Source organism: Danaus plexippus (assembly GCF_018135715.1).
Source record: "Danaus plexippus chromosome 18 unlocalized genomic scaffold, MEX_DaPlex mxdp_20, whole genome shotgun sequence".
Taxonomy (NCBI): domain Eukaryota; kingdom Metazoa; phylum Arthropoda; class Insecta; order Lepidoptera; family Nymphalidae; genus Danaus; species Danaus plexippus.
This window is the reverse complement of record NW_026869853.1, coordinates 615794-640892: the sequence shown is the minus strand read 5'-3', so window position 1 is coordinate 640892 and position 25099 is coordinate 615794. Positions and strand designations below refer to the sequence as shown.

The window sequence follows — 25099 nt, the reverse complement described above, 5'->3', positions numbered from 1 at the left end:
TATATTTTTTTTAGAAGCACGATATGTAGTAACTTTTAATTATCATAATTTTGGAAAGTTTACTAATATACAATTAAATTTTTAAAGCGACTTATATATATGATTGTGAAGTATAGCTGTACAACGATGTATAGCATGATTGTAGCATGATGCGCGTCGCACGAGCATCCAAGCAGGTGTGCTGATCGTGCCCCCTCCTGTTGCAGAGCGGGCGATGCGGCTCTAGTAGCGCGGTGGGGCCCAGCCCGCCGCCCGTCCGGCCAATTGGGGCCCGCCTCGTATATGATGTCATCGGAGGAGGAGGCCGACTCACACGCGCCCTACTCGGATAGACTACTGAAGAAACAGAAACGCGTCAGACAGCGCGTGGACGCCGGCGAGCCGCGCAATTCTTATTCTACTCTCGCGACGAACGGACCCGCGCCCGGGCGCGTCGCACACATGAGTGGAGGACTTTACGGGGCCATCTTCGAGGGGCGCCAGCACTTCGGTCTCTTCGGCCCTTGCTACGCTCCGGCTGAAATGTTAAACGAATTATTAGGCCGTGCACCCAGACAAGAGGATGCCGGCGACGAAGCTTCCAGCGGCGATATGCTTCGCGATCGTGTCCTTCGGGACATTCTACAAAGTCGGAAGAAAGAATTGATGCGATTATCGCCTGACAATAACAACGTGCTCGCTAATAATAATAATGATGAACCCAAAGAAGAGAAACGCTCTCCGGAGCGGCCTATCTCCCGCGACTCTCGGCATGATCTCGACGATGCTCTATTGAATCTCGACAGTGCCGGTGACTCGCGGACCTCGCCGCCTCCCGTTTCTCAAAACGAACCACTTCTTGCTCCAAAGTCTGAACCGGAAGACCGCGATAGTGACGCCCAAAGATCTTCCCCGAGACCTCTTGATGTGAAACGTGCTCGTGTAGAAAATATAGTGTCAACGATGCGTGCTAGTCCCGCACCCCAACAGCCACAAGTGAACGGTTGTAAAAAAAGAAAATTATATCACCCGCAACAACACGACGGTGCAGCAGAGCGTTATGGAACAAGCCATGGCAGCAGTGCACAGACAGTGTCGGATGAGTCTGAGGATGACGGTGATCAACCACCGATTCAACAAAAGTTAGTAGAAAAAAATGCATTAAAAACACAACTGAGAACTATGCAGGAACAACTTGCGGAGATGCGAGAGAAATATATACAGCTATGTAACAGAATGGGTCAAGAATCAGAAACGGCTGATAATGATGGTGCTTCTAGTGATATTGAACAAAACGAGGATCCCGTGCCCAAATCGGAACCATCGTCTCCAGTTAAAGAGGTACCTCCTTCAATACCTAATAGTGCAGCGCCGAATATGTTCAACCAAGTCATAAATAATATGATGTCAGGAAAACTGCCGTCACACCCAGCAGCTCATCCTCACTTGCCACCTGGTTTCAATGGAGCACTACCTCTTATGCCCCATATGCAACCTGGTGACCACATGCATCCACCACATACTCATCAACATCTTAATAATGCTGCTGCTATGTACCTTAATGTCAGCCAAAAGCTGTTTTTAGAACAAGAGGCACGAATGAAGGAAGCTAGTGAACAGCAACAAATCAGCCAACAACGAAGGCCACAATCTAATCAGCACTCACCACAACAGAGACAAATGGGTCCAACTCCTAAACCTCCAGCCTCTGAACTGGCCGAGCGTCTTGATGCATTACGAAGCAATTCAGGGTCCGTTGGACCTGTATCTGGTGCTGACCTAGAAGGCTTAGCCGAGGTTCTTAAAAGCGAAATAACAGCTTCTCTAGCAAGCCTCATTGACTCGATAGTAACCCGTTTCGTACATCAACGTCGTATAATGGGGAAGCAATCAGAGGCAGCAGCGGCAGCGGCGAAACAATTGAACAAGGACTTAATTCAAGCTGCTCGTCTCATCGAGAAATCCCAACGCCAAAGATGCCGGAACGGCCGTCAGGACTCATGCCAGGTAATCCACCCGTCCATCATCCGGGCGCTCCTAATGGCGTACCGCTAATGCCCAATAACCCGATGTTTATGAGTCATATGAACGGCCCCCGTGCGCCGGGCGGAGCAGTGTTTCCTCTGCACGCCGAGGCGGGCGGGCCAGGCCACGGAGCTCACATGCGGCCTCCAACAGGCATGTTCCAGGCACCGCAGAAGTCACTACAGTCGCACTTCGGTTCATTAAATGGACACTTCGATCGAGACCAGAATTCAGACCCGAGTGAGCCCCTGAGCCTTGTGATGACCCCTAAGAAAAAGCGACATAAGGTGACCGACACTCGCATCACTCCTCGCACAGTGAGCAGGATTCTAGGAGAAGGTGTCGTCCAGTCACCGGAGATAAAATTCCCGGAATCGCCGTCACCGCGGCCGTTCCACGGAGGAATGGCGCTGCCGACCTCAGTGGCGATACCGAACCCATCACTACACGAGAGTCAAGTCTTCTCTCCGTATTCACCATTCTTCGGTCCAGGCGGAGGATCGGTTGGATTGGCTCGATCTCCACCGGGACCCGAGCGGGACTCGCCACCGCTGCCAAACTCGATGCTGCACCCCGTCTTGTTAGCGGCAGCTCACCACGGCTCGCCGGACTACATGCGACACCAGCACGTGCCGCATCACGCCGCCGGCCCGCATCACGCGCAGCACATGGACGCGCAGGACCCTCACTCCGACTGCAACTCCACTGAGATGCCTTACGACGGAGTTCAGCCTACTATATCCTTTTCAAATATAACTTATAAATTTATTTCAGCTCAATTCAATATGTATGTATGTATTACAATAACGAAAAATAAAAGGTAAATGATATCTGTCAGTGTTAAAGAATACCTACAAACTAAGTAGATTCACCATTTAATTTCCAATGTGGCTCACATCGAACACGCTGCCACCCACAGATATCTTATTTCTGTAATGTTTAACCTTAGGACTGCGCCACCTACTTCCTACCAGTAGTTGATATTATACGACTGTTGAAACCACACAAGTGTTGCGGTTTCTACGCTTTACCGTACTTGCCTATCGCCTACCTATACATGAAGGAAATAACCGTAAACTTAATTAAACGCTGACTTTTACAATACGCTAACTCGTTATCATACGATTCGTGTTCTTTCTGGCGATTTTGAACTCTATCACTAGTCCAATAAATATTATTAAAATCAAACAGTCCTTATTATAGCTATTTATTCGAGGAATATGTACAGACGGAATTGATATCTGCCAAGGTACATTATAAGATTAGATGCAAATGGATTATACCTTGTGGTGCTTCCCTAGTTTTACGTAATACAAGGATATAATGAGATTTACTAAACTTTTTTTCTCCATCCCGGTTTCTTGACGTCTTTATGAAATATGTGAAATGATTATCCTTGATTCCGTTGTAATCTTCAACTCTGACGCCGATGCACCTACGCAAGGCTAAGTTGATGTTCTTCTGGGTCCGGTATCCGAGCTCCGCAGTGCTGAAGATGTACTTCCCAGATATCAAGTTCAACAAGAACAACACAGCACAGCTCGTCAAATGGTTCTCTAACTTCAGGTGAGTTGTACACTATATTGCTCACTGTACGCATGTTACAAAAACTATTAGTATGTTGTTAACAATTTATCCTGGTTCACACTTTACCCCAAACAACTATGATTCGATTATAATTCAAATACGATGGGGCTTTTAACACACTATTTCCTAATAAACAAATTTACCAATAGGGTTGAGCCCCGCTAAATCAAACTAGACAAATAAATATCAGAGTGTTCTCTATACGAATATTTAAGAAAAACGGTTCTTATTCTACTATGATAAATATAAATTTCCTTACAAAATTAACCCTTTAACAAATTTAGTTTTTACAATTAACTTATTAACAAGCCTGTAGGTACATAATAGAATTTTGCAAACGATTTCCTTAAAAGAAACTGCCACTATAGTATTTAATTTACACATTTAATAAACATAAAATTTTTAAATTAACAGACTGAGATTTCGTATTTGTTCAGTAAGAAAATATGTTTGCATATAAATATTCCGTGTAAGTCCCATAAGTATTGATTTACACTCGGATAATTTTCCCTTTATCAAAGCATTGATAAGAGACACCTGCCTCCACCGTGCTTATATGATAACACTAACCCTTCCTTATTTGAACCCCCTTCTGTAATACTTGATATAAATTTTATCTTCACATAAATAATATTTTCATGAAATCGTCTCTACGATGTTTCACAAATATCAACCTTACGATGGATAAGTTTCATTTCTAACTGTATTTTAATAAACACTTTTCTTCCACAATATATGTGTGAGGTGGTTTTTTTGAAAGTGTATTTGATATACCGAAGTATGTAAAGTTTAAATGTAACATAAAACTAGATAACAAAGCAGGGCACGTGTCGATGTTTGTCATCCACTTGAACGAAGCACATCGCTCATATTGAGCTATCTCAAGCCAACGTTCATTATCTGGGTAGATAAAGCGAAAACTTTTGTAAAAGCTTTGATAAAAAAACAACGATATCGATTTTCGTGATATAGCGTCCAAGAAACTTATCAAACATATAAATTTCGTCAAGTCTGTCGGTAGATATTTAAAAATTCTTAGTAACACAACAAGCTCCATTAGTATTGTCCCTTAATGGTTGCATTGTGAACGGAAAACGGCCATTTCCTTGCGATAAACATCTGAAAGGAAAACTGAAAGGGTGAGGGGTCAGCAGGCAATTACACACCAAGGTGTCCCGGCAAGACAGCCGCGAATTGATGGCGTTTTAAAACCATCTATTAAAATGTTTACAAAACACTAAATCTCCTCATGGCATGTTCATTTTAACATCGGCTACTAATAAATCACTGTTGTTCCATAAAAAAAATCTCTCATTATTATTATTAAATCAATTTGTTCGTGTTATCGTCTTCATTACGTTGGGATAAGTTAATGAACTAATATAAATTTTAAATAAGAGTAGCGATAGCCTTAGCAACGTCGATATCTGAGTAATAACATTTAATTAACACTTAAATAGCGCATTTCATTTTTAATGTAGACCAAAAATTCGTTTAAATTTTTATCGATAAATGTTAAAAGTTAAAAGTCTTTGACATAAAATGCTAAGAAAGCCTGACAACTGGCCACTTGTTGATGTACTACACGTAAAGGGCTCTGCCGAGAAGAGACCCTTGTGTTTTAGTCGCTTTGTCGCGCATGTAGGCACCTTAAAAACTTTTCTCGATTCAATAATATAATTCAATGATGATAAAAAATTCTTAATTTTCTGTAAATTTTAGATAAGTGCCATTATGTGTCCTCGGTACAATTTATCCAATATTAGCCCGAGAATCTCCGCAAAGTCGGCAAAACAAACATCTTTTAAACTCGATGCAAAGACAAATTCTTTTGGCGTGCGACTCAAAGAAACTCAGTCTAGCAAACAAAGCGTCACTCGTAGAATTAGCCGACGATAGCACTAATTAGGAACGGTGACTCTCTTAAGTTATTTCGCTTAATTAAGTCGCTCAAAAGTGGTCTGCGGCCGGCCTGCCAGAGAAGGCGTAAATTGTTAGAATAGGCAACACTCCAATTAATCTTTACACACATCCAACTAGTCGCATGAGGGGCTGCACTTAGACTAACCGAGCCTCAAACCTTTTAACACGTCAACCTGCAAACAGCTTACCTGTCCGCGACACCGCTCACCTTTCACTATACTCTTAAAGCGAATCTGCTATTATGCGATTTAATTACATTTTTAGAAGCCACACATCATTTAAATCACAATGTTGCCATCACACACGACATAAAACATGATTCATTAAACCCGACAGGAAATTGCACAAAGTAATAAGTTCACCACTAATTAGAATAAGTTATATCAAAAGTGAATATTTTAATTAATTCAACTGAGAATAAAATCTCTCGTATGCAAGGACTCTCACGGTCGGAAACGGAAATGTTACCAACCTTACGTCGCAATTTTGATATGCCTTTTTAACTTACCGTGCTAACTCGCTCCGTATATATTTAGTTCAATATATATATTTTTTTGTAATTAAAAACTTAAGTGCGCAATTTAATATTGAAACACTCGAAACGTTATCCAAGTGTAAAGAAAATATTGCGTATCTAAGCATACGGTATATCGTATACAGCTCTTCCAGCCGTCATAGTCAAAGATGAAATGGGGACGCGCGGAGTTACTTGCATTGTGTGAGCCGCTTCTAAAATTTAATTGGTTAGCTAATACAGTGCTGGCGCGGAGTCTAATTTACGTGTTAACATTTTTAATAAGGCCTGCCGAGGCTAGGGCGCCAAGTGGCCGGCCATTTATAACGCGCAACGCTCATACGAGCACCTCCAGTAATTAATACGACCCTTTTGAGGAAGCTTATGAGTAGTTTTTCTTCTAAAAAGCTGCTAATTACTCGTCACACCGACTCAACCGTCTTGAATACCTCTAACATATAGATGGCTTACATTAAGTATAGCTCGTGAGTAACTAATGTCCCGTACACGTCTCTACCACCGAATGTTAAGGTCTGTCTACACGCGAGCCTCCTATAGACACGGGGCGAGGTTGGATATTTACATATCATTGCGATAAACTATTAGCGTTCCTTCATGCCCTTTGTAATATAATTAAAGCACGCGAGGCGTGGCCACCTTATCAGGACATGCGAGATACAAGGATGTTTATCAAATGGCCTATTTTTTCCATATAAAAATGTATTATTAGATAATATTTCCTAATCACATTCAATATATAGCACATAGCTTTCATATCTTGCACAACGTCACAAGTATTGCCGCATCTTGAATATAATAGTGGCTTTAATTTCGTTGAAGTATGACGCAAACTCACGACATACCAACGAAAGCATGAGTAAGGCCTCCATCAGCTAATGAAAGCGTAATTAGAAAAGTGGAGTTTTCTTCCGACCGCCTACCTTATCTTGTCTTCGATGGGGCATAAGGCTTTTAATTACCCCACCCAGCGCCCCACACGCTGATACCATCGAATTAACATGCTGCTACGTAATTAATCAACACGTATGAAAAAAAAATGTTTTGAAAAATTGCACCCAAACGTAAATTATTATCCGTAACAGCAAGATAATTCTTCGCCTAAAAACGAACCTGTTTTTTTTTTTTTTTCAAGAACAAACACCGCTTGACCCTACGTGTACTTGCGTGTTATTAATTAATGATACCAAAGAGGTTACATGTCAATATAACCACACGGCGCGCCTCCGCGGTCTCGAAGGAGCGGGTGTGGCGTTCTTTCATTAGTCTCTACCTTAAAAACCTTAATACGCTTCTAATGACACGACACACGACTTTTGGGCGGGAACTCGGACGTCACGCTATTTTTATTTTCTTTTTTTAAAAGATAACTGGCCGGTGATAAAACTGTAATGAGCCTCTTTTGTTCACTTGAAAGGCAGTCGTAGGTAAGTCAGTCTCTTTATTATATCCTTAATTACTTTCTGACATAAATATTTGCATTAGATATCTTAACTTCTATATTTCTATGTCTCATTAAGTTGAAAATTATATTAATTTAAAATTATTCCTATGATTCTTGGACTTTTCGAGTTAATTAAATGATTATTATATAAATGTAACAAAAACAACTATATCCTCGAATCGTTATTACTAACAAAGACGTATAAAATATCCAATTAAAACTGTAAACAATAATGTACCATCTATAAGTACAATAATAAATGTCTTCATACATATATATGTATGTCCAGTTAGAATTGACCTATTGACATTTAGTCTAACAATTAATGTGCGTAAGAATGCTGAAGTCCAAGAGATCTTTATGATTGGTCGTTGCGAGTTCATTCCCGAGTGAGATAAGGCTGCGCCAGCGCTGACTTCCGTTGTTAACGATAGTGGTCAAAGACAGAAGGATACGACAAGGACAAAACACAAGCGATAACGTACTGTGAAAATAGTTGGCGTGAAATATCATTTAAATGTTCCAATATCAAAATAAAGAACAAAATGTCACAAATGCATCGTCGTGACAATTCGATGTGTTCGAGATGTTTGCAAATTTTGTACAGAACATATTTATGTTTTGTTAATTTAAAATAATTACATAGAAAATCCTTATAAGTTCAAGTTAAAACTCGTGCCACGGAAATCTTAGTAATAAATGGCAATGACAAACCACAGGGGAAATAACTTGAGTAAAACTGAAAATGCGAGCAAGCAGGCGGTTTGACGTAATGACGCCTGGCAACACTAAAGTAATTATTGTTAGACACGTGATCAACACCCTTCATATTAAAACATATTCTCATATTAACACAAAACGAATCTATATAGAACTCCGGTTTGAATATCGAACACATAGTGATTACTTTTCCTTTACATTATTTTTTTAACAGTTTAAGGCCAGTAGTTTATATTCAAATAAGGAAAAGTTTCATTCTTTTTCTATTTAATCCGTCTTAATTGTTTACCGAACAGCGTTTATTATAGCCAACTTATAAGTAGAATTAAATGTTTAACATGCAATTTACGAAACTTAGTTCATGTGTAGAGATTGTACAGACGGTTCTTGACTAAAGTAAAAAAAAAAACTTTAGAAACTGTCTCAAAACAGTAATTAGCGAACTAATCCTGAAATCAAGTAACCGCGAACGGTCAGCTTTAGGCCCTTAAACGTCCATGTTTCAACCCTTTTTTTTCGAAATTTTAATACCGAGTATAGTTGGGGTAATAAAATCTCGGCAAGCACTCAAATGAGCTGAACTTTTGAAGCGTGGGGTACAAGACACAGGTCAGTCGGAGGGAGTCATTAGCCAGACCCGCACTCTAGACACTTTTTCAATATGCCTACTTGTAAATGTTCTACTTATGTTAGCATGAGAGTTATATGGAGGCTGAATAAAAGATTGCACAAACAAAATAGACCGCTACATGTGCCTTACAATGCTTTACATTTTTTTTATTTTTAATATAAAATGCGTTCTGATATGATGTTGTTATTTACTTTAACCGTTAATATTGACGACTAAACAAATTTGGTTCTGTGTTAGTCGAAAATAACACACAAGTATGTTCCGTTACTGAGTGATAAGGAAAATTATTTGCGAGAAAGTTACCGCTCGGCATAGATTATTTACTGTCTACAGCCCGCATACCGAATATACTTACGACATTACCGTTTTCACGATACGTAAAAAAAATAAACGTAAAATTTGATATATCAGAAAACGTCTTTATTATAAAATCTTATAAATAATAATATTATAATTAGTATTAAAATAATAATATACAATTTAAACATTCAAGTCCGTCCCTGTACCGGACGGCGCAGTCTGAAAAAAAGTTTTTTCACTAACTGAAGCATTAATCCGGCCCGGTATTAGTTTACTCGCTTTTACTGTGCTTGTGTGTGTGTGTTGTGTGCATGTGTGCACAGCGCCGTGCGACTTTTACACAGATAACTAAATACAGAGCTCATCGATAATAATTTTATGTTATAAGTTATTTGAAAAGTATATTCTAGTTTATTACAATTATACCATTATCTTTGCATATTAATATTGAGGATTGAAGGGCTTGTAAAAGCCCAAGAAAGAAAATATCAGAACTGAAACAAAATAAACATATATTTTTTTTTAAAAAGTAACATAAATATTGCAAAAAATATATATATAATTTAGTATTAATGATTAGGGATTGAATATAGAAAAGGAAAAAGAAAAAAAAAATCGTAGACCACCATCTAGTTTGTGTTACTCTGCGCTCGCTCTGCCGTACGAAAGCCGGCCTGCGTCCACTCAGTACATACAGCCCCCGTGTATAAAACACCGAACCCCCCCCTCCTCGCCGCACCCCCAGTCACCCCCTCACCCCCCCCCCATATCATTTGCACATCACGTTTTAATAACCATTGTATTTGGGAACGATCGAAATTAGCGTTCAGTAACATATGTAGATATATAAACAATTTTTCACTAAATCTCACAGAAGCTGCGCAGGCTTTGTTTACGATACATTTAATTCTTGGCCATTCAAGTATCGATATTCGAACAAAACAATAGAATAATTATAACAATTATGGTAACCTCCATGTATATTCAATAATTTAATTTTAATACAATAAAATATTTCTGTCGGTTGTATTTATAAATTAAAATAAATTTCTGAAGAAAATACCGTATTAACGCTAGAGGTTCTTAACCTAATCGCCCGCATACAAACATGCGTGCATAAATAGCTGTCAATACTTTAGTGCGACCTACATGGAGTTAGGAATAACGGTTATATCACAATAATAAGATGTTCAAAAGCCGCTAAAAAGACTACAAATAGAAATAAAAAATAAAAGAAGAACAATAATTTGAATTTGGAATACATGTTAATGTAAAATTTTTAAGGTATTCCTAATGACATTCATTTATTCTGCCAATGTAATAATAATGTATTGTTATATGTTACATTACGGTAAGATTCGCCTGCGAACGAAATTTTATTTCATTGTTTATTAGAATAAGGATTATCTAAACTTTTAAATAACGGTCTCGGCAAGGAATCGGGTTTTGAAAGGAGATTTCGCACCGAAGAAGTTAACAATGAAATTTGTGAGAGAAAAAAATAAACAAAAGTTACCCCTCAAGAAATGTCCCGCGTGTATTAAGAATGCTTTAGACAGTACAATAATAATAAATTACTAACGAAGACATTCAGTAAATTTGTTACAAGAAATTAGCGTTAAACTAAAAAAAGAAAAAATATGTTATTTAAAATAAAAATCATTATTAGGTGTTGTAAATTTTCTGTACTAAATAAGGTACAATAATTTTGTTCGATTGATACGAGCGTAAATATTAACTTTTATTGGGCCATTTAATAATTATTAACAAGAAACATAAAAATCTTGTGAGAATTTAAAATAACGAATTGTCTTTAAGGGCCCGGTCCCCTCTAAAGATCGTAAGTCTATGGATATTAGTTCACACGGGAATCAGATATTTCTTGAGGGGAACTGTGTCCCATGTCTTAGAACATTAAGAGATCGCTCCATTCTTCTGACCCCGCTTTGTGGCTCACGTTAAACAATATTGTAATAAAAACTTAATAAACTATATTTCAACATTAAATTACAATTTTAATTCAATTGTTTACGCGATCATCGTTATAAATTAAAAAAAATATATGTCGTTACGCGTCTTCCCAAATATCATTGGGGCGGTTTATAGGACTTCGCAAAAAATAAGACCAACTGTTTTCATCAAACAATGGCATCCAAGACGTTCGCCAGGTAGTCAAGATGCGATATCTTAAGAAACGCGTACACAAAAGATATAATAACAAGCAATAATCGCCCTTATCCCATACAATTCAGCGAATAAACTACTGTGACGCGATAAATGCTTTAAAATTTACTATTGTGTGAAAAATTCGCGGAAATACCAATATTAAGCGATATCCAGCTTTATCGCTTGTCACAAAGGTTTAATTTCATTTAACCGCATCATTACCGAAATTCGTTAAGGCAAATGCGTTCACAATAGCAACAGCTGATTCCCAACGTGACTTCAAAACGATCACACAATTTTTATTCTGTATGAATGTCAATATGTTCAAGTAGAAACTACAGCTTTACGGTTACTATTCAATACAAAGACGATTTTAAAATTTAAAATCTTTTGACTTTATATCTTTTTCGCGTCACCCACTCAAGCTACCCGCATCAACTATCAATACGAACGACACAAACAGCCTACAAATTGCTTCACTAACATAATCTTAGCGTCATTTTTGATTCGTAACACAAATTCTATCGAGTTCGGTACATCATTTAACAGCAATAGGGCAAATGACCCAATAACAGACATCAAGTGTAAATAATATAACGACCATAATGATCATAACGATAATATTTAATTATAAAGAGCACTTAATAATCTGATACCTCCAAGTGCCATCGTTAAAAGTCACATCTGTTTCAACATATCAACATGTCCTAATCTACGTCATTTAATACGCCACGTGGAAAAAACTCAAGCGTTAATTACGCCATCGGTTTAATACTTGTATACTTTATTAATATGTTATATATGAATCGGATTCAGTAACACCATACTCCCCCAATCCTAATTACGTGGGTGTAGTCGTGATGCCCAAGTACCCAGACATCACAGATCCTCTCACCAGCTAAAAAGACATCTAATTATTAAGACACTTCATTTACTTACTCAATTAGTAAGGCTGCATCTCGCGGAGTGCCAATTAAAAAATAATAGAAACCCCGGTGTAAGAGAGACGAACCCTCGAACCTCTCGCTCTCTCGCGCAAGTGGCTTAGAGCTGATCTGCGTCGATTGATACCTCGCTGTTAAGTGATTTGGATATTTCTGCTTCTCTACTATGTTACTATAAAGGCTTATTTCCTTTTCCTTTCATCTAACCGTCTCGCATTTTCTATTTAACCGATTTCTTTTACAAAGCCAATGTAATATTCGAGTTATGCGAAAGGTTCCGACGAGTGTACCTAACTCTGTATTGGGGCGACGCGACGTTGAGAAAATAATAAAAAAATATAATAAAGTAAGTAGTGGGTGCATTTAAAAGAGCAATTCCTGACGTAATTGAAATTCGCAAGTCGAAATAAAAAAGGCCGACTTAAAACCCTCCATGAAACAGAAACAATTTTTCCGAAAGTAACGCGTCACTCGACGTGATGCGAAAAACTGAATTAGCCCGTCTGAATGCAAACTCGTAAGTAATTAGCCTCGCGAGACTCTCGATTCGCTCTCGTAAGCGAAGCGAAGCGAAGATAGCGAAGCGATGCGACACGACAAGCGGACTGAGCGAAAATGACTAATCAAATCCTCTCCGCCCTCGACGACTTTCGAGAGCTTTTTATATTTTCATTGTGCTGTCAAGTGTCACACGGCAGGTGAATTTGCCTACACGTAACGCGCAGCCATTATGGGGCATCCGGAGTAGGCACATCTACCCTGGAGTACCTACAGGCACTATCGTCAAATATTTGAGCAACAAAAACCTATAACGATGGCATAGAATTATTTTTCAAATCGTATAATATCCATGTAATGAGTATGACCATACGTTTGATGTTTTTTTTTTGACGTTTTTAGTTCTGATTTAATTGTTAATTAGTAAATTCGTTCTCGTTTCTAAGAATATATATCATTTCATTTTACTTATCATGTGAATATTGTTACAGAGAATTCTACTACATCCAAATGGAGAAGTACGCGCGGCAAGCCATCAGCGAAGGTCTGAAGACGGCGGACGATCTCCACGTGGCTGGCGACTCCGAGCTGTATAGAGTGCTCAATCTGCATTATAACAGAAATAATCATATTGAAGTGAGTTTTTACTGTAAATTAATTGAAACTTCTCTTGTCCTAGGATTTGTCAATATTAAATCTCTGTTTCATTCAATTGTCAATGTTTCGTTTTAAAAGGCTCATTTCACACAACATCTGTCGTGAAAATCATCAATACTTAAAGATTCCATCATAATTCCTAGGTTCCACCCAACTTCCGATACGTTGTGGAGCAGACGTTACGCGAGTTCTTCCGCGCCATCCAGGGCGGGAAGGACGCGGAACAGAGCTGGAAGAAGTCCATCTACAAGGTGATATCTCGCCTGGACGACCCCGTGCCCGAGTACTTCAAGTCGCCCAACTTCTTGGAACAGCTGGAGTGAGCGCTGACCCCCAACGACCTCTAAATTATACGCATTGGACGATATCGCACACCAAAATTTTACGACACTCGCATTTAGGCCTTCAGATTCAAAATTATTGATAAAAAAGTTTAATTAAATTATTAAAAAAAAATGAATTTGTACGTCGGACGTCTCCCGGCGCGATGCGTCTGCGCTCTACTAGGAAATTCGTTAGGTTATATGAGTAAGAGAAAATTTAAGTCACCTAGAATTTTATTTCTGCACATAATATATTTCGCTATATATAATTATTATTATATTATTAAGTATTATCGTAAATGGTTTTTTATAGTTATGTATATCTTAAAATCATTTATTGATTTATTATTTAAGGATTTTAAAACAACAAAAATACGATTAATATATTAATTGCTTAAGTTTTGAACGTTTCGTTGTTTTTTTATTTTTGTTTGGTTCCTTTCCCTCATCCTGGACTATGTTTTGGTTCTCGTTTGTTATCCCGTTTGTTTGATTTGTTGGCACGCTGACGAAACCCGTCTCACAGCCAGATATTGTCAACCTTTACCTCGTCATAATTATTTTAGGAATAATTAAATTTAACCATAGTCATTAGTACAATAGAGCAGGGTTATTTTTCGATCCACAGACAAAGAATTTAAACATTATTTTTATACTGAAAGCCGGTTATATGTTCGTGCAGGTTTTTCAATAGAATTACTATAAACAGACACCAAATTCGAAATCACAATGTAAGCATCTTGATTTTCTATTAATGTAAACATCCTTGGTTTGTATTTTATAATATTTCGGCATCGTTCGGCAAACAACGTTCAGTTAGTCCGACACAGGACATAGGGTTAAGTTTATTTGTTAGATAAAATACTATATTCCGATATGCGTGGGCCCCTTAATACAGCATCGCTCTAGGTGGATGTGCGGGGCAGTCGATGACGTCACAACCGAGATTTAATTTTCGAAAAATTAAAAAAAAAAAGTAATAATAATAAATTTTAGCGACCGTAAAACTATTAAACACTATATCAATAATCGTATGTAACCACACCGTATTCTACTGGCATTCGTTTTATATTTATTAATGAGATACTTTTAAGATACTGTGACTCGATCGCCCCGCAGGCGGACCTATCGCGGCGGCTAGCAAACAAATAGACATCTACCCACACCCAAGCAGAGGCAATAGTTGAAGGCAACATGAACAATAGACCAAAAATATAATATAACAAACATACGTTAAATATAGACATTTCGGCAAAAAAATCAAATCACATACAAACGCACTGGGCCACCTCGTCCGATCTGAAGTGCCTTCAAAGAAAATTGATTTTTTTTGTTTTTATACAAAAAAAAATAAAAATAAAAAAATGAATACAAAGGGCCCTCAATAGAACTGTCCGCCCAACCGAAGCCGCTGCGATAAGTCCGCGGAACACCTACACGCATCACACACAGTTCGCCGTATCGAACACAATATACACATTACTATTATACTATAGAAGAATACTTAGTTTGATTCGTAGATATATGTAGCGCGGCGCATTAGATTTGTGGTCGAGCGAGCGGTTACCGTTCTTACGACGTCTGTGAAGACGCCTCTCCGAGATGCGAACAGCGTCGTTCGTCCTCTAAGTCGAGTGCGTCGCATAACTCGATGTATTTGTTATAACATGTAGTAGCCGGCCGCCGACACCGCCAAGCGGGAACACTTTCAGTTTCCATCCTCAGTTCAACAGGACTCCAGATATTTTATAGTTTATCGCTTCTTCTAATAGTTATACAAAATAAGATAGACAGTTGTACAGTGATGTATAGCGACGTGTATATAATACGGTAATTTTAATACAGATGACATTATCGAGTAAACTATCTTAGTGCTAATGGTATTAATTAAGGCTCAATAATAGAAACGGGAATTGTGAATTGATTTGCGGAATTGTACAGAATATTAAGCCATCCTTGTTTTAGTGTATGCGACCGCGCGGAGTCGGCGGCAGGCCCTAGCTAAGCAAGTGTAAGCATTTTTCATTTTGTATTACACTTTGTTGAAGTTTAATTTGTAACCATTTGAACTATTACAATAATAATAAGAGTACCTCAGTTTAGGATGGACCAGGCGTCGACTGGTTTAGTATATCAGATTGTATGTTAGCATGAAGTTACATTTGAGACATCGACACAGAATGAACACGCAGTCTTCCCCCACCCCCATTCGGAGTCAACGGTTTTATGTTCAAAATTCCTCCTCCTCAAGCCCAGTTCTTGGGATCCAGCCAATCTTCCACAACAATAGCCCGGGTTAATTTTCTTATACATGTTGGTTCGTCGATCTATAACACAGTCGCCGCAGGGCTTATTCAAGAACGAGATTCGTTCCATGTTATGTTAAAATTGGTTTTTGTTAATGTTGTCTGTTTTGTTTTTGAGGCTGGCTTTTCAGAGACAAAAAAAAAACAAGACCTATAAAAGCGAACATTTCCCTAACCAGGAATAAAATTGACTTACCATCTTTGACTCTGAAAGGTCCGTTAATTTGGTACACTTACCTATTTAAATCCTTGTATAGTAAGTAATGAATCCGTTATTCAAATCTCTCCATAGATTTACTTCATAATAACCTATTAATAGTTAAAGCAGGCTACACACACATATTACAATAGAAATGTCTTGATTTCCCATCAACAGTATTTAACCGACGTGCCGTAATACGCAGATACTTGGAGCCGTTCTTTTGATATATAATTTGGCAAGGTAAGAGTAAAACGACAAATTAAAATATAATCATTTTTTAGATAAATAATTTTGTCCGGATTTTATGATTAAGTGATTCCCTGTGCATCAAGACCACAATGGATATTTTATTAGATGGAGCCGATCGCGATTATGTCAAATTAAATCACTTAAAGATAATGTCTCTTTGATTTATCGGTTGACAATTTTTTTTTGTATATTAAACGTATCTAAAGACTCAAGTTTCAACATCGAAGTATTAAGTCCACGTGATCATGGGGCTAACCCGCAGAAGAGTACAAAATTCGGTGTGACTTTCTCATGTTTGTAATGTTATGTATTAGATTATATAAATTGTCTTTTTGGCGACGTCAAATCTAATAGTTTGGGCATTTTGTACGTAGATCATAGATTATTTAGGTTCCACGGAATGTGTCTAATGTTTTTCCTTTACACTTTTAATATTTTTGAATCCGTCTATGAAATGAATATCTAATTATTTTCAAAATTTATTATAAACGAAAAAAAAAATTATATAATGATATTTGTATGTATATATATTCGGTTTCACGTTTGGGTATTATGGTTCCTAAATTTTGGAAATTGTAGTCTCTATTGTGTAGTGTTTGATTTCGAGGTTAGAACATATAGATGTACCAAATAGTTGTATCACTTTACTATACAAAAAAAAACAATAAGAAAGCTGAGAATTAGGTAGTTATATAATAAGTATAATTTGTTTATACTAACTTAATAAAAAAAAATTGTCAAAATTGAGCACGGATGTACCTACTATTAGGATCAAAGAAAACTGCCGATGCTAAACAGTAAGTATAAAGTAAGTTAGTTATACTACGATCGGAATCTATTGATTTGTAAAACATAACACACGGTCCTACAAAAGCAGCAGCGTTCATAATTTTGTACATGAGATATATATTTAGTGATAAATCTAAAGATAACTTCAATATCCTTGTGGTCTTCATTGATAACAGCGTGACACGTTCATTTCTTATATACTTGTGTGTTTGTATGTAACTATGTGTTATGTTGTTGATATATTTTTTGGTGAGTCGCAGACCGTGCGATGACTTCTCGTATTATATATTTGTAAATTACAGCGGGCGGATGCGGTCGCCTGTGATAAAATTAGTTACAAAATTAAATTGACAAAATTAAGTAATTAATGATGGCGTGTGATATTTTATCCGCAATTCGAACGGCCGTGTCGGTCGCTCGCGTTTCCAGGCGGATAAAATACGCGACGTTTATAAGGAACTAACTAAAATTGACTAGGGTTTAGGCATTATTTTCGATATCCTCGCATTTCGGCTAAGTGTAAGGTGGCCGCGTCCGCGCGTTTTCGATATATTTAGTACAAATTTCAAGATGTTAAGGTTACGAGGCTCAAAGCTTTTCTTTGGAGGCGTTCTCGCCGCCGTCCGCACCCAGCGCCGACTGTAATGAGTCGTGTGTAAATTTTATTCAAAAGAGTATTTTTGTATTGATATTTCTAAAGTTGGTGTAAAAATCAAAATTTCATAAATTATAGCGATGACGAAAGTGAACATTAGGTAATTTTAGAGTGTCATACGTTTTTTGTATTTAATTTTAAGAATAGTATGGGATATTAAACGTTTAGGAACATTACCATTTGTAAATAAAAAGTTTAGAGTGATGGGTGCGCGTCGGCGGGGTGGGCGACCAGTTATATAGATAAAAAAAATATATAAATAACTAAAAGATGTTTATATGGTTCTGGATGTAAAAGATAAATTAAAGGCATTTTTTAAGGTGAAAAGTGGACAAAAAAAATACTAAATTGTAAACGATTCCTTCGTATTTGTCTTAGAATGGCTACTAGGGTCACTATTGTAATCTGTGGGCCTCAGACAAAACGTACCTAATGTCACAAAACCTAACCTACATTAATTATTACTGTTCTTGATAATACAACGTTAAAGTAATGTATCACATTATAATAATGCTTATTATTTACGAGCGTGTGTCTTTGTCCCTGGATGTTTAGGAACTAACAAAAGTTTAATGTTTAGACATAAAAGAATAAGCGATGTGGAAAACGAAAAACTAAAATGTATCTAAATTATATCTATCGGTCCACCGATAGGTCGTTGCAAATTTAATTAATGATATATTGGTATGAAAAATTGGCAATTTCAAAATTTGTTAACATAAAAATAATATAAAAAAACGATGGAAAAGTAAAGCGTAAGTTAGACATACAGTCAGCATGTATTGTTGATACTGAGGGATGTTTCTTCGTGAATGTAACGAGTAATAAAGCTAAGCTTTTATTTGAACACTGTCTTTTATTTATGTACCTTATATACACCGATTCCATTAAAAATTTAACTTTACATACCTTTTTTTATGATATAGCCTTCATCCGTGCAAAGACGAGCACAGTATATTCTGCCAGTGTTTTCCCATATCTTTAGTCTTCGACTCATTGTTGACACTACGTTTATGACGCTGTCAAAATCATTTAGATTCTAGAACTAACAGTTTTCTACGAAATGTCTAATTTCGATTAATCAAATTAATGTTGCCCTTCTAAATAGTTCATAATATTTACAAAATATTTTAGAATGATGATATAAAAATAAAATTCGTAATTTTTTTTTGCAATGTATAAATTTTTATAATTCTAACTAAATAAATTTCATTATTTTTATCTTCTCTTATATGGAGTAGTTACAACGACCCGACGACACTCAACTAAACAAAGAGAATATTAATTTAAAGCTAACAATATTGTGTTCATTTTTTGTATAAATGTTACGCTGAAAGATCGAAAACGCTCAGTGAACTGAAAAATAGCACACAACGCGTCATGGCCACAGTAAACCGTCCACATTGCGAAATTCGTGTTGTGGTTCTAATGACCACGCGCACGACGCGTTGTGGCAATGAAGAACAGCCATGACGCGTAAGGTATATTATTTGATTATAACTCACACTATTTTCCGATATGGTTCCTACTGGGCTTAGGTTGGAAAAGTTTCGCTAAATGTCCTTATGAAATATTTTTCATTTTATAAAACAAATAGTGTTTGAAATTGAAGTGAATAAGGGTTCATAATGTGCCACTGTATTGATAAAAACTGCAAGTGCAGCTCCAAGAACATAAAACGCCACAGTGTTACTTCCTGTGAAAATAAATAGCGATCAAATACTTATTTTTTACAACTTAAGTAATTTATCTACATTTAGCAAAACTTTTCCAGCCTAAGCCTAACAGAATCCACATCGTAAAGTAATTTGCGGTGTCATCAAGTAATATTCTATACTCGTCAGTCGCCACGGCTTTTCATCATTGCCACGACTTTCTGTGATTGCCACAACGTCGTGCGCGTTTTCATTGGAACCACAACACAAATTTCGCCACGCGGATGCTTTACTGTGACCACAACGCGTTGCTAGCTATTTTTCCGCTCACTGAGCGTTTTCTATCTTTGAGATATATACATTAACAGGCATTCGTTTTTTTAAGATCTTTATTTTAATTCTAACATTAATATTTAGAAGGATTAATCTGACCAAATGCTTACGATTGAAATGTTATTATATTAATTATAATTTATGCAAATTTTTTTTTAGTAATTCATAGCGTGAATTAAAAGGTCCATTGTGAATCTTCTTATCTGAAGAAAAACAGGTTCTATTCATATCACAGCATTGGTCACAAGACAAGACCGAGATGACAAGTGGTGTCCCTTATCCTCTGGAAATATAGACTTGGAGCGGTCAATGAATATGTGAAAGGAATGAGTTATCTCACCCTACAAAAAAGAAAAAATAATGAAATGACCTCTGAATACTATTAATAGATTAAAAAAAAACTATTTACGTATTAAAATATACGCTTACGGTGGAAAGCTTTGTAGTTAATATTTAAAAATAAATTAAATGAAAAAAAAAATTAAATACATTAAAAAATCAACAAATGTTGTAAATTTTTGACACTGAATTATTTTTTAGTTATAATAACACTTCGTTTTTGTATCACATGTTCGTGTATAGTGTCATTGTTTAGGAATCAACTTTAGAAATTACCTAAGTATTTTTGTTACTTATCTCGTTTGTTAACTCAGTCCCCTACATTTTTCTAAACACAAAGAGATGATAGAAAAATTCTAAGATAATATTTACGTTACATTATAATCATGAAAGTATATGAAAGTATTGAATTTTTTTTTAATCTAATACAATATATTAAAATGCATTCTTAGGCGACAAATAACTGATTAAATTAAGGATTATAAAGGGAGTATTTCGTCTTAATTCAACTTCTGTTTAAAGAGACATCGGGGTACATACAAATAAAAAAAAATCACTTTAAATATAAAATGTATCATAAATGTAAACTTAACAGTTACTAAGTACATTTTTTTTTCTAGTAAATATTAAGATCCTTAAAGTCAATTTAAACGTTAATTCATCATTTAACATAAATGAAACTAGCATTTCATGTCAATCTCGGTTTAGTTAATCAGCTGTTTCGAATGAATGAATGGATGAATGAGTGAATGAATCACATGTAAATAATGAAACATTAAATAAATTAATAAGATTTGATTTTGCCGTTGTGATTTAAAATAATGACTTCTTTTCTAGTTCGCATAAAACTTATACTTTTGTTTCTTAGTCTTACCGTTTGTCCGGTATAACATTTTCTGCTTGGCTAAATGTATTATAATGTTATTTTGATAAAAAAGTAAGCAATATTACATATTTATTGCAAACTAAAACACATACAACAGAAATTTTATTTGTATTTGCGTGTACTGAATCTAAAATTTTAAATTTAGAATTTAAATTTTAAAATAAAACCCGTGGTGAAGGTAAAAAAACGGTATTAAGTTACACCGTACACGACAAAAACTCATTAAAAGTAAGGATCAGAACATCTATAGTTGGTAAGGAAACGTCTAAATTTGTTATTTATTTATTATATATGGTAAGACTCAATTTTGAGTAGTCAGATATTTATTCAGCTCAAAAAATGTTTAAAAATATTCAGTTAATTTACTATAAACAACTTTTCTATTACGTTGTTAGATGAGATTCCTTTATTTAAATTTAATTCAATATCAGTTTCTAAAAATATTTAGTTCGAAGAGCGCCACCTGTGAATAATCTATCGAACTAATAGTACATATTAGTCACATATCACATGTTACGTTACACTACGTATTATTTATTTAATCGGAGAGGTGGCGCTTTAGCTAATGTGATTCATCTAACTTACCATTATAATTACTAGGCTCGTTTAGAAAACTCAATAAATCGTATAACATAAATTCAATGCTCAAGACCCCAGAATCAACTCAGGCATCACATACCCTAACCCATATTGTTCATAATGCTAATTCTTTTTCAAGTTGTGAATCAAGTAGTAAGTTGCCAACCCCCATCTTGAGACAAGGTTATCAAATATGCAAATTAACTATAATTTGTCCATTAAGGTCTACAACAGCAGGTTTTCCTGCACACTGATCTCGAAGAACTAATTGAAAAGTGTGTTCCTATCACTCAACTCTGCATAAATATCAGCATCCCCTTAAAACGTGTTATTACTTCACAGTGTCGAGACAGCTAAATTTAACACGATAAATATTAATTATTTCGCTCATCCAGTCTCGAATGGGTAATTTGATATGTATAAGTGAAATTGTTTAAAACATCTTTTAATTTGCTTAACAATATAACATATATTATGTTAAGAGATATATATCAAATTTTTTACACTTAGATGTCAGTTAACATAAGTGTAATTAAATCATTTAAATATAAATATTTAAGTGGCTAGAATGCGAAAAATAAAGGTAAGTCCTTTCATAAAACGTTTTTATTCTAGGTGAACGAAAGATTTAAATATAATTTTGAAACATTTCCGTCATAGATAGGACATATAGAGGTTTATCTAACATAACCTATCATATAAAAATGTGTTGAAACTAGAAAAAGCCAATATCACTGAAATTCATCTCTAATAACCGAATCTATATATTTAGTCCAGCGTATTTCAAATTCGTGAACAATCTTATCTTTGTTATGATACGTGCTGTAAACTAAGGAATTGATCGCCAGTTTCTTTAATAGCTTCAAATCAGCGTGCCTGCTAGCTACACCCACGAATGTTACATAAAAATCATGCGACAAAGGCTCAGCTTCCCAAATACCGGGATCATCGCTTGATAAAACCACGGGAAGGTTGTTAGCCAGGAATATAGCCAAAGGATGGTTTCTTACATCTGACACCAGTTTTAAAACAGCATTCGATACGACGTTAACTTCTATAGCAATATCCTTTTTCCTAATCTCCTCCATCAGTAAGGGATGTTTAGCGATTGCAAACGCATGCCCGATACGTCTAGTATTAAGAGCAATAGCGTCAGCTAAGTTCTCATCCGAGCTGGTTCCGTACCAATTTGATTCACCAGCGTGAAAGAAATAGTCGATTTCGTCCATGGAATCAGACAGAATCTCCATAAAATCTTTCGTTGGCGCTCCCAGGTCCTCTTGACCCACTAAATCGAATCCGGCTAGAAATTCAGGAAATTCTTCGCGGATACGCTTAGTCACGTTTAAGTAATGCTTAACTGTGTTTAAGTCCACGTTTCTTAGAGGTGCATATATAAGTTTGGCTCCGTAAAAATCGGGGTAATCAGCCATAAAGCGGTCTAAAACTTTTTTATATGATCTGACTGTTTCTATTTCGTCGAACACAGTTCCATCAAGATCGTACAAAGAGGGCAAAACACTTCTGAACTCTAAATACATAACGTTATCGTCCCTTAAGGATCTCAGCGTATCGTAAAAATATTGTTCCCAGACTGGCCGGTAACATAACATTCCCGATGTTGTTATGAAAACCTGCTGAAAGTCATTCCAAACAGCGTTAATATCTCTATGAACCAAGTGTGGGTCATCGATCACAATTGTAAAATGCCTTCTTAAGTCAGCGTCAAATTCCTTAACGTTCCCTGACGAAAATCTGGCACTCTTCATTAATTGCCACTTCGTGTTACAAGACGATAACGGAGTCTCTAATGAAAACAGGAATTTGACGTTATTCTCATAGAAACAAACATAAAGATCATCCAAATAAGTCAACGACAAAACATAGTCAGGACTTAGAATACCAATGTCGTGTACATGAAGCACAGCCCCCTTCGGCATTCGCTGGATAGCTTTAAATAGTTTTGATCTCTTCACTTCATCCTTGTATTCAAAGAAATGCTTAGAAAAATTAAAATATTGTGGATTATCAAAAGCGTAATCTATTTCCCTTCTCTTAAGCTCCATGATAATATTGTTGGCTTTATCCTCATTATCACTTAACACGACATCATTTCCCAGCATCATATGCAATTCTTTTTGTAAAATATTTTTCCTGTACGCAAAAGTTTCCTTGGAAACATCGTTCATAAGCACCGAATCAAGTAATACAATAAAATAAAATATATAACACCACATTTTTATTTGTTTGCGTTAACAAGTTTGAATGCTTACAATCAGAACACTTGCTCGGACTAAAGGCACTTTAACAATAACGAAACCGGCGGGTAAAAAACATTTAAATAGCTAAAAAAAATAAAAGACAGCTCGCGAAGCATTCAATGTCCGGAAAACATTTTGCACTACACTTCGATAATGATATTTAGATATATATATCTGATCACATAGCTACTTGGTAACAATTTCGTTAGATAGGCAAGTATAACGTGTTACGTGTACAGAGTGAACTTGACACGAGCCGATAAAATAAATCATTATTTATATTCCACAACATTATCTTATCTTAAACCACAAATCATAATCTTATTTTAAATTTACAAGTTGTTGATATCAACATTTATGTGAATGTGATCCAATAGATATAATATGAATAATATGCTCTTAAAATAAAAACGTACCGGAACTTAGGAGTTTCTCTTACCTTTATTCTCTCACAATTACTACTGAATACACCATCGTACGTTATATAAATGGTACTTAAAAAATGCTTTACAGCAACAGTTATTAAATGAAGAAGGTATTTAGAAAAGTATCACAAGGTAACTACACTCCGTCACTCCGTCCTTATTGAACCTAGTAAAAGACTTTTTTTAACTTGTTAAGTAAGCTATCAGGAACAAATCTTAATAGCAATATTATTTAAAATAGTGAGAAAATAAATACTATATCTTTAACAAAATCCAATCTCTCCATTAAAATTTCGGAATACACGGCCGTAGCATTTACCGCCCTTTTTTTGTCATATTGGCAACATTTTGGGTAGCTGGTTAGTCTACATTCAGCCTATTTTTAATCTAGTGAAACCTCTTTACTCCAATATCCAAGGCTAGTTATGCAATTAATAACAATTTCTACACAACACCCTTGGCGATATTGTTTTTATTATTTTAAGTAATTTAATGTACAAAAAAGCTATTATTGATATTATGAATAAATTTTATGTTTTGTTACTGAATGGATTCATACTAAATATTTCTTTTTTTATATTTTTAATAATCCGCACTTTGTATTAACGTTAAAATTACGACAGCAAATTAAAATTAAATTCATAGTAATGCCCTTAAGTAATAGAGTAATAATAATATGATAAACATTGTG

The 25099-nt window shown here is 36.0% G+C and overlaps 2 protein-coding genes across 2 annotated transcripts; one reads left to right on the top strand and one right to left on the bottom strand.

Annotated features, from left to right (window-relative positions):
- The first annotated feature begins 254 nt into the window (after window positions 1-254).
- Window positions 255-14135, top strand: LOC116772925 (homeobox protein prospero). Its single transcript, XM_061528432.1, is given in 5 exon segments — window positions 255-1939; window positions 1942-2741; window positions 3416-3570; window positions 13241-13385; window positions 13550-14135. Coding segments are annotated over 5 exon segments (2937 nt in total). The 5' UTR covers window positions 255-282; the 3' UTR covers window positions 13730-14135.
- Window positions 14136-22313: 8178 nt separating this feature from the next.
- Window positions 22314-24228, bottom strand: LOC116773280 (adenosine deaminase 2-like). The gene has a single exon (XM_032665704.2). It carries the CDS (start codon window positions 23957-23959, stop codon window positions 22454-22456), a length of 1506 nt encoding a protein of 501 aa, XP_032521595.2. The 5' UTR covers window positions 23960-24228; the 3' UTR covers window positions 22314-22453.
- Window positions 24229-25099: the final 871 nt, after the last annotated feature.

Coding starts and splice junctions, on each gene's coding strand:
- LOC116773280 (XM_032665704.2), bottom strand. CDS start 23,959: ATGTGGTGTTATATATTTTATTTTATTGTATTACTTGATTCGGTGCTT.